The 12,824-nt window shown below is 39.5% G+C and overlaps 1 protein-coding gene across 1 annotated transcript; it reads left to right on the forward strand.

The window, feature by feature from the left end:
* Nucleotides 1–2,882: 2,882 nt before the first annotated feature.
* LOC308119689 (calpain-1 catalytic subunit-like) lies at nucleotides 2,883–12,255 on the forward strand (the record flags this gene model as incomplete). Its single annotated transcript, XM_080479838.1, has 20 exons — nucleotides 2,883–3,119; nucleotides 3,521–3,590; nucleotides 3,686–3,804; nucleotides 4,451–4,584; nucleotides 4,667–4,853; nucleotides 5,335–5,409; nucleotides 5,518–5,603; nucleotides 5,706–5,780; nucleotides 5,904–6,064; nucleotides 6,764–6,921; nucleotides 7,367–7,575; nucleotides 7,655–7,694; nucleotides 7,799–7,867; nucleotides 8,747–8,804; nucleotides 8,889–8,950; nucleotides 10,094–10,162; nucleotides 10,264–10,342; nucleotides 11,304–11,420; nucleotides 11,669–11,721; nucleotides 11,884–12,255. The coding sequence occupies 20 exons, from the start codon at nucleotides 2,883–2,885 to the stop codon at nucleotides 11,908–11,910; spliced, it is 2,085 nt and encodes a 694-aa protein (XP_080335964.1). The 3' UTR covers nucleotides 11,911–12,255.
* Between the last annotated feature and the right edge of the window lie 569 nt (nucleotides 12,256–12,824).

Consider the following 12,824-nt stretch of genomic DNA (forward strand, 5'->3'; position numbering starts at 1 on the left):
GGTCACCTGTTAGTGGGTGGACTGTATTAGGCACAATAAATTATTGCAGAAGGTAATGACTGCTGATAAAATATTGTAAACCAGGGACACGCTGTCAGACTCGACGTCACCCGTGGCCGTGAAAAGATAAAAAGAAATAATCATTAAATAAGATGACTGTTAATATTTGTATATTGGGAGGTTTGACAAACTTCATAACTAATACAATAAAATAATGCAATTATTCCGTCACAAAAAATACCAAACTGGAATATTTCTTTGCCAAATGGGCAAATGCACGATTTTCATGTCCAATACAGTCAGGCCTTTTTAAATATATATACGTTTTTAAGAATGTCCAGTTTTATTTAAATAACAATTTCAAGGACTATTAAATACAAATTTACATTGAGGATGCTTTGCATGGAATATTTTGTTGCATGTGATGAAAGTTGGTAAAACTAGAATATCAGCCCAGTGTCCTCTTTTATGGTAATCCCAATATGGCCGATAAATCAACAGCATATTAATTCTTGGTGAATCTGAAATGAAAAAGCAGGAGGTAATGCAATTAGTAGCATGCTTCACTGTAGAGACTTTTCTTTTATCGAGGACTTTCATTATTACCTTCACAAAGTTAAAATCATACATTATAGATTATAATCTCATATATTCTGAGTGTATGCCACTAAATTAGTGATTCAAACCAATGTAAAGAAGGTAAAGAAATATATTCAAAGATATTCCTCTCTCACTTTACTATATGTCGATGTGATAAATCGCCTTTTACATTATGGGGTACATGTGGCAGCAAAAAGGGGACCAACGCAATAGCAATCAGGGTTATAACTGCTGATTAGTGTATTTTAGTATACTTTCATATCATAAAAGTGTTGGGAGTTAAATTCAGGCCTGGATCGAAGCAGTGACAGAACAGTATATCATTGATGCTTCTGTTCCAATACTACAACAGGAAGAGGTCAGTTTTTTTTTTTTTTTATCTTTTTCTGTGTTTAACTCTTCAACTATTATCAAAACTCTGCAGGAAATATCAGCAACCTGTGGTCATAAATTGCATGAAACAAATAAGCATATATTTCTAAACTGTAATGGGCTTTAAATGTAATTTCTGTATGATTTTAATATATTTAAAAATTTAGATACCTTAATTTCCCTAAATTACGTTCAAAGAGAAACAAGATTTGCTATTTTTAGAGGTCAGTCTGACCTTGGATTGGTCAATCCCACAAAATATTGTGTTGATTCTATGAGATTAGCGCAGCGTTTGCTTTCTCTCCATCACCAATATACTTTATGGATAGTTTTACTTCCCTGATTCTCAAAGAAAAAGAGATGCATACTAAGTGTGTCTGTAAAACAGTAATGCTGAGCTGAAACAACAAAACCACAAAGGATGTGAGGCAGTCAGTACCTCCACCTTACTGCAGGAACAAAAATATAATAAGAGTAATGATAAAGTTAATCATTTTTAGTTGCATCGAACTACAAATACACTGTTTGTTTAACACAGTTAATTATTGTTGGTTTATAATGTGGTTCGAGTGCAGTTCTGCAGGTTTCTTCCTGTTAAAACAAAGGTTTTTTTCCGTTGCCCTGTTGGCTATAATTACTTATGTGGAATTATTGGGTTTTACTTTCTGTAAACTTTTATCTATAAAGAAGTGATATATTTTTTGTGATCACAAATGCAGTACTGTTTCCGGCCTTGCTGGGGACAGTCATATTATTCATGCAATGGTTAAACATTGACAGCCACTCCACTGCAGTGGACATGAATGCACTTTAATGACACTATGAGCCCATGAACCAACACAACAGGATTGAGTCACGTCATAAAAATGAAAGTGTAGGTAGCTGGGTCATCTCCCTTAAAGTTACAGTCGTTCTCCAGGTTCTATGTTCAAATCAGTTCAGAAGATCTAGCTGCAATACGTCAGAGGATTTACTTGAAGCCTGTTTACATATCTGAGGGCAAAACATACGGGCACCCGTTTGGTCTGTAACATTCGCAAGCTGCTTTGTGTTCAGGTCGTCTCCCACCCTCCCTCTGTGTCACGGCGCACCTTCTGTCCCTTCATCTGGTTCGGTAAGATTTTCTCGCTCTGTTATGTCGAGTGGCTGATTCACCGGTGGCTTTTTAAAATTGGGTGCATATCATATTTGGAAGGAGTGCCGTTTATGTTACAATTACTCTTGTGCGCAAACAAAAAGTAAATCAGCTGAGAAAGAACATGCGGACTTGACCTTTCAGTGACAATAAGATGTCACGATGTGACACATTCGCATTTGATTTGATGTTACATAACTGTTTCTCAGCAAACTTTTAATTTGCAGAATTGCAACTCAGCACATCACAATAGAACTGATGTCTTTCACTGGACTTCTGTATTGTGTGTGTTTAACATCACGGCATATTCCATCAATTGCGATTTTGGGATTTTAAAGTTACTTTTTTGTGACCTTTGGGTGGAATCTATTGGAGTCCAATTTAGCACTTGCTAATATTTATGTTAGAAAAGAAATAATTAATCTCTGATCGTGTGAGACGGTTTCAAAACCCATTTTCTAATTTAACTTGATTCTTAGATGTTAGGATGACAGCAGTTCTGGGAGTCAGTGTGTGCGCGCCAGCAGGAGAACTGCAAAATCAGTTTGATAATCCATTTTCAGTTCGTACTTTCTGGACATTCGAGATGTGCTTTGCCTTTCAGCTTTAATTTTTGAGAGAAACAAATTACATGTTGACTCAATTTTCTTTTCTTTTTTTGCTCTCAATAAGCCTAACAAGCACTCTACTGACACACGGTCTGTTGCTCTCTCTCTTTAAACGTCCTTGCCATTGATTCAAAATGGTCACAGAAAGAAAAACAAAAGCTTGAGCGATGCCTCCCCCCGGTGCGTGTCTGAACATCATGGAGGCTCGTCATCGGCGAGACGGCTATGGCAGCATGGGAAACCCTGACAGGTTTTTGGGCCAAGACTACCAGCTGTTGAAACAGTACTGCGTCCACAAAGGAGTGCGGTACCTGGATGAGACCTTCCCTCCTGACTGGACCTCCATCGGTCAGGGCATCCTGAAGCCAAATGACCTGGCCCGGGTCAAGTGGCTGAGACCAATCGTAGGTATTCTGATATGACTGGACCATCCATCCATCCATCCATCCATCCATCCATCCCTATCCAGAGTAGAACTAGGGATATCCAGTGCTAACCATGAAACCACATGACTGATTCCCTTTTCAATTTAATTTTATAGTTTGTTTTATTATATGAATTATGATGCATGGACTCAGTTTGGTGTTTTTTTTAAGGTTTGCAAAGTACAAATACATGGAGGACAGGATTTTGGGTGACATTAATTTCACACCTACTAAAAGACGGCTGCAACAGGACGCAGCACTCTTCTCCAGCAGAGTCGGAACTTAACGGACATGAAATGAAAAACATATCAATCTACCTATATTAAGTAAACATAAAGTAGGATTAATTCACTCTCTCGTTCTCTCTCTCCCTGTTTCAGAAAATCAGCCAGAAGCCATTTTTTGTGCAACATGGTATCTCCAGGTTTGATTTTGTTCAAGGAAATCTTGGTAGAGTATTGTTATCCTTCCTGCTATTTTCAAATGTGGCTCGGTGACTTCCTACCAAATCAATGATTTTTCTTTTCTTTTTTTTTTCTCAACAGGAGACTGCTGGTTTCTTGCATCTATTGGAGCTCTGACCTTTCAAAAATCCATCTTTGGCCAAGTTGTTCCTCTTGAGCAAAACTTTGATGAGAACTACTGCGGACTCTTTCATTTCCGGGTAAATATCAATCAGCCCCAATGACAAATGATCAATTTCTAATTGTATAACTTCAGTTCAAAACAACACTATTTAGACTCATGCTTTGGTGAGCTGATCTCATCTGTTTTTTCTAATAATGTCCACGCTTGTGTGCACAATGTGTCATCCAAGGTTTCATATGGTGACGATGGCCTGAGGTTTCTTATGTTAATGCAGCGTACGACCCAGGTTGTGGCCATGATCATAAACCTTTACAGTTGCATGATAGGATTTCTTAAGCGGTAGAAAGAACAATGACGTAAATAGGGGAATGATGTTGGCATGAACCTCTTCTGTCAAGATAAGGTTTCACTGTCAGACAGATGGCTTCTCTTTTACTACTTTTCTTTTAAAAAGTCATCTGTCTTCTCAGTCCAAAATGTGGACATCGCTGTCTTCAAAAGAGTGTGTATAGATGTCAGCGTCCATATCTAAGGATTTGTTCAGTGGTTGTCATCAGACATTTTCCATTGTTTCACAGGGAGAGAAAACAAGAGGATATGAAGAGAAAATATTGTATTAACAATTATTTGACAGAGCTGAAGCATTAACTGAAGAATTGACCCTGCGAAGCGAGATAAAAGCTTGGAAATGTATTTCTCATTTCGTAGTGTCCATTTTTCAGTTTTGGAGATTCGGGCGATGGGTGGACGTTGTGATTGATGACAAGCTGCCAACAATCAACGGCAGACTCGTGTTTGTTCAGTCCAGGGACCCAAATGAATTCTGGCCCGCCCTGTTGCAGAAAGCCTACGCTAAGTATGTGAATGAAACTTCTCAGACATACACAAGTTTTACCATAAATATTAGAAGTCATAACATTTCCTGTTTATTTGTTAAGGGTTTGTGGCTCCTACACTGACATGGATGCTGGAACTCCTGCTGAGGCCATGATGGACTTCACTGGTGGTGTCCACATGCGTATTGATCTGTCCAATCCCCCCCATAACCTTTGGCAGCTCATTGTAAATGCTGGTAAATCCAACACGCTGATGGCTTCTGGCACAGCTCCTGGCACAGCTCCTGGTGTAAGTAATGTCTCATTACACAGAAACAACACATAATTAAGGTGAAAAGTGCAAATTAAACTGTACAGAGCTGTGACATGCATGTTTTATTTTCTTGAGTTACATTTACTACACAAGTATGGTATAGAAATCTGCAATACCAGATTTAGTTTTATTAGAATTGTGATCCAAAAAATTTATTTATGGACATTACATATAAAATCCACCTCTTTAATATGAGCACTTTATCTGTGTTGTTGCCCATCACAGCTAAAACAAAAGTTATCATACAAATGAAATAATATTGAAACATAACTTTCATTTACACACATTGCACTAGTTGTATTGTCAGACAGTTTTATGCTTTTTTCCTATTGGACCAAATGTATTCCTGTTGAATAAAACAAAATATGACAAATATTTGCACTAAGCTTGGCTGTGTTCATGTCAGCAGAAGTGGATCAGCCAATGTTTTACTATGATACCGGTCTCTGGTTTGTAGGAAGAGCCTATTAACACTGTATTACCCAATGGATTGGTCCAAGGCCACGCCTACACAGTGACAGGGGTCAAACAGGTGAAGCATTGCACTCTATAAGTTCAAACCTGACTGACAATGCCTGACAAAATCTAATTGTGTTTGTATATTGCTGGTTTGTGTTGATGTCGGGTTTTTCTGCTAAAGATGATGAGCCAAGGGGACATTGTAAATCTTGTGCGCTTGTGGAATCCATGGGGCAAAAGAGAGTGGAACGGGGACTGGAGTGATCGGTAAGCACGGTTTTAGTTTGAACATCAGGTGTGTCACTAAAAACAGCCATCTGCAAGAGAGGAAAGTACTACTTAATTCAAATAATAAAATCTCTTTTGAAGGTCCTCTCTGTGGCAAACTGTGAGCCCTCAAGAACGTGACCTATGTCTATCTGTCGCCGATGACGGAGAGTTTTGGTGAGAATTATTGATGAATTAACAAATCCTTTTCAGAAAGAAAAAAGATTATGGATCTAACAAAGACCAATGCAATCATATAATCCAAGCATTAATACAATCACAATTCCCTTTTTAAAACAGGATGACCATTGAAGACTTCTGCAGATGCTATGCTGACCTTGACATCTGTGGCCTGAGCCCAGACTTCCTCGATGGAAGCTCTTCATCCAGCTGGAAAACCTGCATGCACGAGGGCCGTTGGGTTGCAGGGATTACTGCTGGAGGCTGCATGAACAACAGAGGTATTCAGATTACAACAAAACGTGCAGAATTCATCATAAATGGGCAAAGATAAATATCCCGATGAGTAAAAAGTAGAACTGTTAAAGGTTAAGGGTCTTGTTTACGGCTCCCACTGGCTCAGCTGCGGGAAGTGACATTACGCATCTGACTGTCACATTAAGAATGTTAGAATTGTTCCACGAATGACGGAAATATTAGATTTCTAACACATCTTGCCTATGTGTAAACGCAGCATTAGGCAATTCTCCATTCTTTACTCATATTGTTTCAACACTTGTGTGTCAAATTAGTGAAGCCATTTCTGGACATGCACATCCGTGCCATTGTAGTGTTCCCTTAAAGCATTGGGACTATTTATTCTAAATATAAACATCATGGAAGACTACAGGAGGTCAAATATTAAAGATAGTCATTGAGAGACCTCTTTCAGTAAATATGCACACTCAAACAGTTCTCCTTATCAGTGGGATATCTACGATGGCGCAGGGTCAAGTGCTCTAAGATAAGACGAAACTCAGTGTTCAAATCAGGATGTTTACATCAAGCACTCTTACATGACTAGCAGTCTTAAAAAAAACACACCACACAATGAACAAATACCACTTGATATCAACATGATTTGAAGAAGAAAAAAAAAAAAACCTGTTGAACTTGAGTTTTTACTTTTTTCCCCCCTTGTTCTTCCGTTTGTGTCCCAGACAGCTTCTGGACCAACCCGCAGTATCGAGTCAGGATTGGTGGTCAACATTCATCGGATGATGGCGAGACAGACGTTGTGGTTTTTCTCATTCAGAAGCCCGACAAGAGGAACCGACGCCTGGTGCAAAAATTCCACATTGGATTCTCGATATTTGAGGTAAATCTCGATCTTTATTTGCGATATGCTACTTGTGCAGTACGCGTGAAACGTCGGTGCGCCTGTCTGATTGAGTAAGAACAAGCTATCCTGTGCTCTGCTAATATATACACTATCGATTTTTCTAAAATGTTAAGAGCAAATAGTATGAAGCTATTCCTGAAGATAAGACTAAGACACTCTGAACTATTACCAGGTATGAATGTCCAGGCAGCCTGTGTGTTTGATGAAGTTTTGAAATCTTGCATTTGATTTATGTTGAAATGTTGCACATCTTTTTTAATATATCGCTATTTAAAAACAAACTGGCGATAACTTTTTGTTTTTCTCCAATATGATGGATTTCCTTCAAGGTGCCCCAACAAGTAAGAATCTTTTCTTTATATTCTTTCCTTTTAAATGATTCATTTATTTATTAATTTCTGTGATTGCCGCGTGATTGCAGTATGTGGCACAGAGGGGCAAGTTTCCAGCCTCGTTTTTCAGCAGCCACGCTCCAATCGCCCAAACCAAAACCTTCGCGAACGCCTGTGACATCACAGAGATCCTCACGGTGAAGCCTGGCGAGTACCTGATTGTGCCGTCCACCTTCGAGCCCAACGGAACGTCCTCCTTCATCCTGGCCATCCATTCCAAGACAGAGATTCACTGCCAGTATGCTTCTCAAAGCTGCAGTTTGTCTTCCAATCCCAAACTCGGTGGTTTAATCCTCTGGTTTGTACTTTCTTCACAGTGAGAATTCCGGTGACCATAAACACGAAGCGCTTGAAAGGGTTTGTAAGCTTTAACATGTTGTTAGTATTTTATTAACCATGGGATTCTACTGCATTCCTTTGACATTGCAAAAATGATTTTCTCATCGACTTTCCATTTCCAGCCCAGGCAGGAAAAGGATGAACAAGAGGAGAAGCACAGGGAAATGTTATTTAGTCAACACTCAGACAAGGTAAATAATCTCTCACTGGTTTGATTGAAGCAGTCCAGTTTGATTACGCTTTGGGACGTCTCACTTTGCTGCAGTGATTTTAGTGTGCGAACCAAAGGCTGTGTGTAACGTGAAAAGACTATAGTAGAAAAAACTTTGAAAAGCCACTCCCCTGAGCTCTACAGTGTTATCAATGACTTTTTCTTATTTATTTATTTTTTTACTACTCTGTCCTCAAACACGAGGCTGACCGGGTTAGGTAAGACTGAAAAAGTGCAACTTTGTGAACTTAAAGTGAACTCTGATGGGAGTTTTTGTTTCTCCGAGTCAGCTGGCTCAACAAAAAGAAAAGGAGGAAAAAGGAAAGTAGGTGGAATTTGATCTCTGTACCTCTGGGTTTTAAATCTGCACTCAAGGCGCAGTAATTCAGCCGACTTCGGTCTAAACTGCAGTTTTCTTCCCCAGCACGTGCAACAAGGGAAGCAGCACCTTGTGCTTCCGTGACGATTGAAAATTTAAAAATTTAAAAAAATAAATGCAATGATTTCATAACCCTACATTTGGTTCACAATAGAATAGAATGACTGTATTCCATTGCTTATTGTCAGTTTGATAGCAGCAATACAAAAGGTTGCTAAAGTAAATGGTGATAAAAGACAACTAGAGGAAAACTTTGCGACCAGTTGGGTTAGGTGGAAACATGTATGGGTCGATAAAGAACATTAGAGAAAGGCAGAGTCAGTCAGAAGCACATGGGGAACAAATCTGAGCGAAACTGCTTCCAAAAATGTCCAAATATCGTCGAACCATTCTGTGCTAAATTATCTGTGAGCAAAGGCCGAGACAGGAAGTCAATACTAGATACTTTTCCTTACTTTGTGTTGTTGTTGTTGTTCCTAGTATAAAGAAGTGGACGCTGAGCAGCTACAGAAGCTTCTAAATGAAAAAATCCTGAAAGGTCTGACAATGTATAATTCTCTATTGTTCCACAAAGTTGTGTGACTCTATTATATTGCTAATTTCAGACATCTGTTTTATTCAGGAGACTTGAAATCCGGAGGTTTCAGCATCGACGCCTGTCGCAGCATGGTTGCACTGATGGATGTATCCTCTTGGGATTCTCACGATAAATCACATACTACAAATAATGGAGTCGTTTATACGTTACTTTTTGGCTTCAAAGCTCATTTAATGCTCAAGTAAAGACCTGTCGAGCCGGATTATACAAAAGGAAAAAAGGAAAATGGGAGATATAGAAAAGTCGTGGATAACGCTGATTAAAAACATATCATTATGATCAGATGACGTGTTCTGAGAAAACAAATCATGTGGCTTGTCGGGTGTTTTTAGCCAGCGAGGGTAAGGATGGAAAACTCCAAACCTATCAGAGAGTTTAGTATACACAAAATTTGAAGGTCATCCATTTCAGAGCTATGCAGTAGCACAGGTTCCTAATGAAAACAACATTATTGAATAGAACTCGGCTTCTTTCCGCAGGGCGAACAGGATCTGCTGCTGTCAGTGAGGCATGTTTACACACATCTGGTCTGGTCCATTAAAAAACAATCTCGGTGCGTCTGTTGCGTTTCTGTTTGGGAGCGTGTGAATGCAGCCGTCCGCTCCCTGTTGCACCGCTCGATGTCACAGTGTGACAACAGAAAAGCTGCTACAGTACCACAGAAAAACCTCCATTGGTACCGCATTTCACAGATGGCGTGAACAAAATGTCTTCAAATGAAAAAAGTCTGAATCGAGACTAAAAATAAAAGATGCGGCAGAAAATAGAAACAAAGTAAAGATAGTTTGGAATGCCTGAGAAATTTGTGGAGACTCGAGAAAAGAAAAGAACCGTGTTACCATGATGAAGGAAACAAAGGATAATTGGTGGCTTGATAGTTCTTCTGGACATGTGCAGAAGAAGTATTTACTACGGCAGTGGGGGGCATGCACAGCAGCAGTGTTTTAGAAAATAAAGTATTTTTCCCTGTTCACACAGTCTTGAGTATTTTTTTAAAGTTCCACCTTGGGAGCTGTTTTCAAAAAGTTGTGTTTTCAGGGTGTCATGTAAATGGACACCCATATAGCAACAAAAGTTTTCCACTTTCACTTGAAAAAAATTGTAAACGGGGTCTGATGTGAACTATAGTATATCGAAGATGGGCAAATTCTCACAGCTGTTTTATAATCACGGTGCATTTTGTGTCATTTTAATACCCACTATCATTACAACCTTAATATCTTCAAAAGACATCAATCACAGGCAAACTGAACGGCCAGGAATTTGATCACCTATGGGACAAGGTCATCATGTACAAGGTAAAGGAAACCAGGTCTGGCATTTTCATTTTTAATGATTTAACATTCACTCGTTAATTTGGTTTGATTACATTTTTTCAACGTGTATTTTCTTTTCCCAGGACATTTTCTATCTCACCGACGTTTCTCATACAGGAACCTTGTCGCTGAGTGAGCTGAGGAATGCGTTTGCAGCTTCAGGTGAACCCTCTTACAATCGCTTATCCTTTGTTCTGTGCTCACACAAACACTACTGCTGGTCTTAAGTTAACAATGAATGGAGTTACGTCAACCTCGGACACTCTTCGTCATTTCAGGACGAATCTTACAAAAACTTCTCCTAAAACAAACTTATTGATTAAATTCATGTCTGCCAAGGATACAAGCAAAGCTTCCGTTAGAAAATCTCCAACCTGTCACCTTTCCTTTGCCGCAAAAAGCTGCTGCACATTCTTCCCTGCCAGTACTGGTGTGCTGCTTTAAAACATTTCATGGCCAGTCAAGGCTAAAGAAAAGCCGGCCTTTAACTGGAGCCAAGTTCTGTATTGAGGCTGGAACGAATTCAGACATTGTTCAAATTGTTTAGTAGGTTTTTAAAATGCCACTTGCCAATCACAAGGCTAAACCGAGAAACAGACCGAAGTACACACTATAACCCAAACACGTTAAAAATCAGGAAACTAAATTAGAGCCAGTCATACAGACACAGGGAGAACGCGCAATACAAATGGCAACTTGGAGTAGAATCCAGTCGTTCTGCTGTGAGGAGACATTGCAGACTATTTTATTACCGGGCAGCTTTTATTCTACTTTGTTTTAAAATAAACTGGCTTAGCATCACATTCACCAGGAGTAGAGAAGAAATACTTTGAATTCTCTTCACTGCGACTGATCTTTCCTTGAAGAGATAATCATTTTGACGTCAGTCACAGCCAATCATTTTTGATTCACTTTGCACTTCCCCGGGATTCATGGCCTTACGTGCCACCGAGGTCCGAAGAAAATGAGATTTTTTCCCGGGATCATGAGAACTGAGCTGTGATTAAAAGTCCAATGTAGCATGTCTGGACGAATTACTGCATTTGTCAGAAGCATGCAGTGGACGACCAAGTCATTGGATGAATAACTCTTTGTGAGCAGTGACCGTGTGCGTGTCTTCCAGGTGTGAGGGTCAGCGACAACATGCTCAACGTGATGGCTCTGCGCTATGGCGCCTCCTCTGGACACATGAGTCTCGAGAGTTTCATCAGTCTGTTCATTCGCCTGGACTGCATGCAGAGTGAGTACAGCCAAGTGAGAAACATGGGGGCGACAGAGATCAGCATGAAATTAACCATTCGTTCTACAGTAAGTCCCCATTGTTCCCGACCTACAGCTAATTCAAACTGTGCTCCAATCGGCCGTGCCAGAAAAGCGAGGGAACCAAGAGCTTTTAGAAGGAAACCAATTAAAACTCTGTTCCATGGCTCCCGCCTTGTTTTTATCTTAAGATGTTAAAAGTGTGACGAATCGGGTGTTGTTCCACAGAAATCTTCAAACAGTTGTCTGACGGAAAGGCCATGACTCTTCAAGAGTTTGAGGTAATAAAGTTTACCTTCTTTCACATTACACACCAATTAAATGAAACCAAAATTCCAAGAAAGAAACTGGACTGCATAGTTTATGTCTCTGTGCTGCGTGGACTTTGATTTAGGTGTACCAAAGTTAAATTGCTTTGACGATGTGTCTCTTCTGTTTTCCAGTGGATGTCCGTCTCAATGTACACTTAGAAACTCTTCTTTGATGGTGGCCTTGCACGTCAGTCAAATCTACGCGAAAACATGAGAATAAAGAAAAAGCATTTTCTTCTTAGCTCTGAAACTGCACAACGTGCATCACATAATATTCTATGCAAAATGAACCATTACCTATTGCCTTTCATTCACAAAATATACCTTCCTCTATTTCAATTCTCATTAGACGTTAACAGAAGATGAAGTCAAACCTACTTTAAAGACTCTGCGTTGGACTGAAGTTGAACTTCACTGTGTTTACTGACTGAATAACTGCTGCAACTTTGTATTATCAAGAAAGAGATAGTCTTTTCATTTTGTGTCTAATAAAACACACCAAGTAAATCATCTATGTATACTGTCTTACATTTGTCTATATCCTTATTTTCACTATTTTCTCTGTTGTTGTTGATTAATGACAAAACAATGCCAGAAAATACTAGGATCAATATACCAATTGAATGTAAAATTGCGGGTTGTTTCCAGTTTCTTCCTTCTCATGGTGCAGAACAAAGACGTGCTTTGCGAGCATCAGAAACGACGTTATCAAAAACACAAAGACGAGGTAAACAGCAAAGATCCTGAAATCCCTATTTCAACTGTGTCTCGTATTCTTCAAGTCGCACGAAGTGTTCGGATGCCTGTTTGGATGTGAAGCTTACAAGAGTGAGATAAGATTGTGAAGAATAAAGACAGTTGACAAGGGGCAGCGCTTCGGGCCGAGCAGGAACAATGTGAAGTGCAGTTTCCAGCCAGTGGCTTGTAAACACTAAACATGACTCAATGGACCAAGGCCAAAAGCGGTGTTACAAGTGCCAGATCGTGTTTTATGGACTTATAAAAGTACAGTAGAGCTGTTTGGAAAGGCAGTACATCAGTGTTGTGTACAGGCCATAAAATAAAAAGCTGGG

This window comes from Lipophrys pholis, assembly GCF_963383615.2.
Source record: "Lipophrys pholis genome assembly, chromosome: 14".
Lineage (NCBI taxonomy): Eukaryota > Metazoa > Chordata > Actinopteri > Blenniiformes > Blenniidae > Lipophrys > Lipophrys pholis.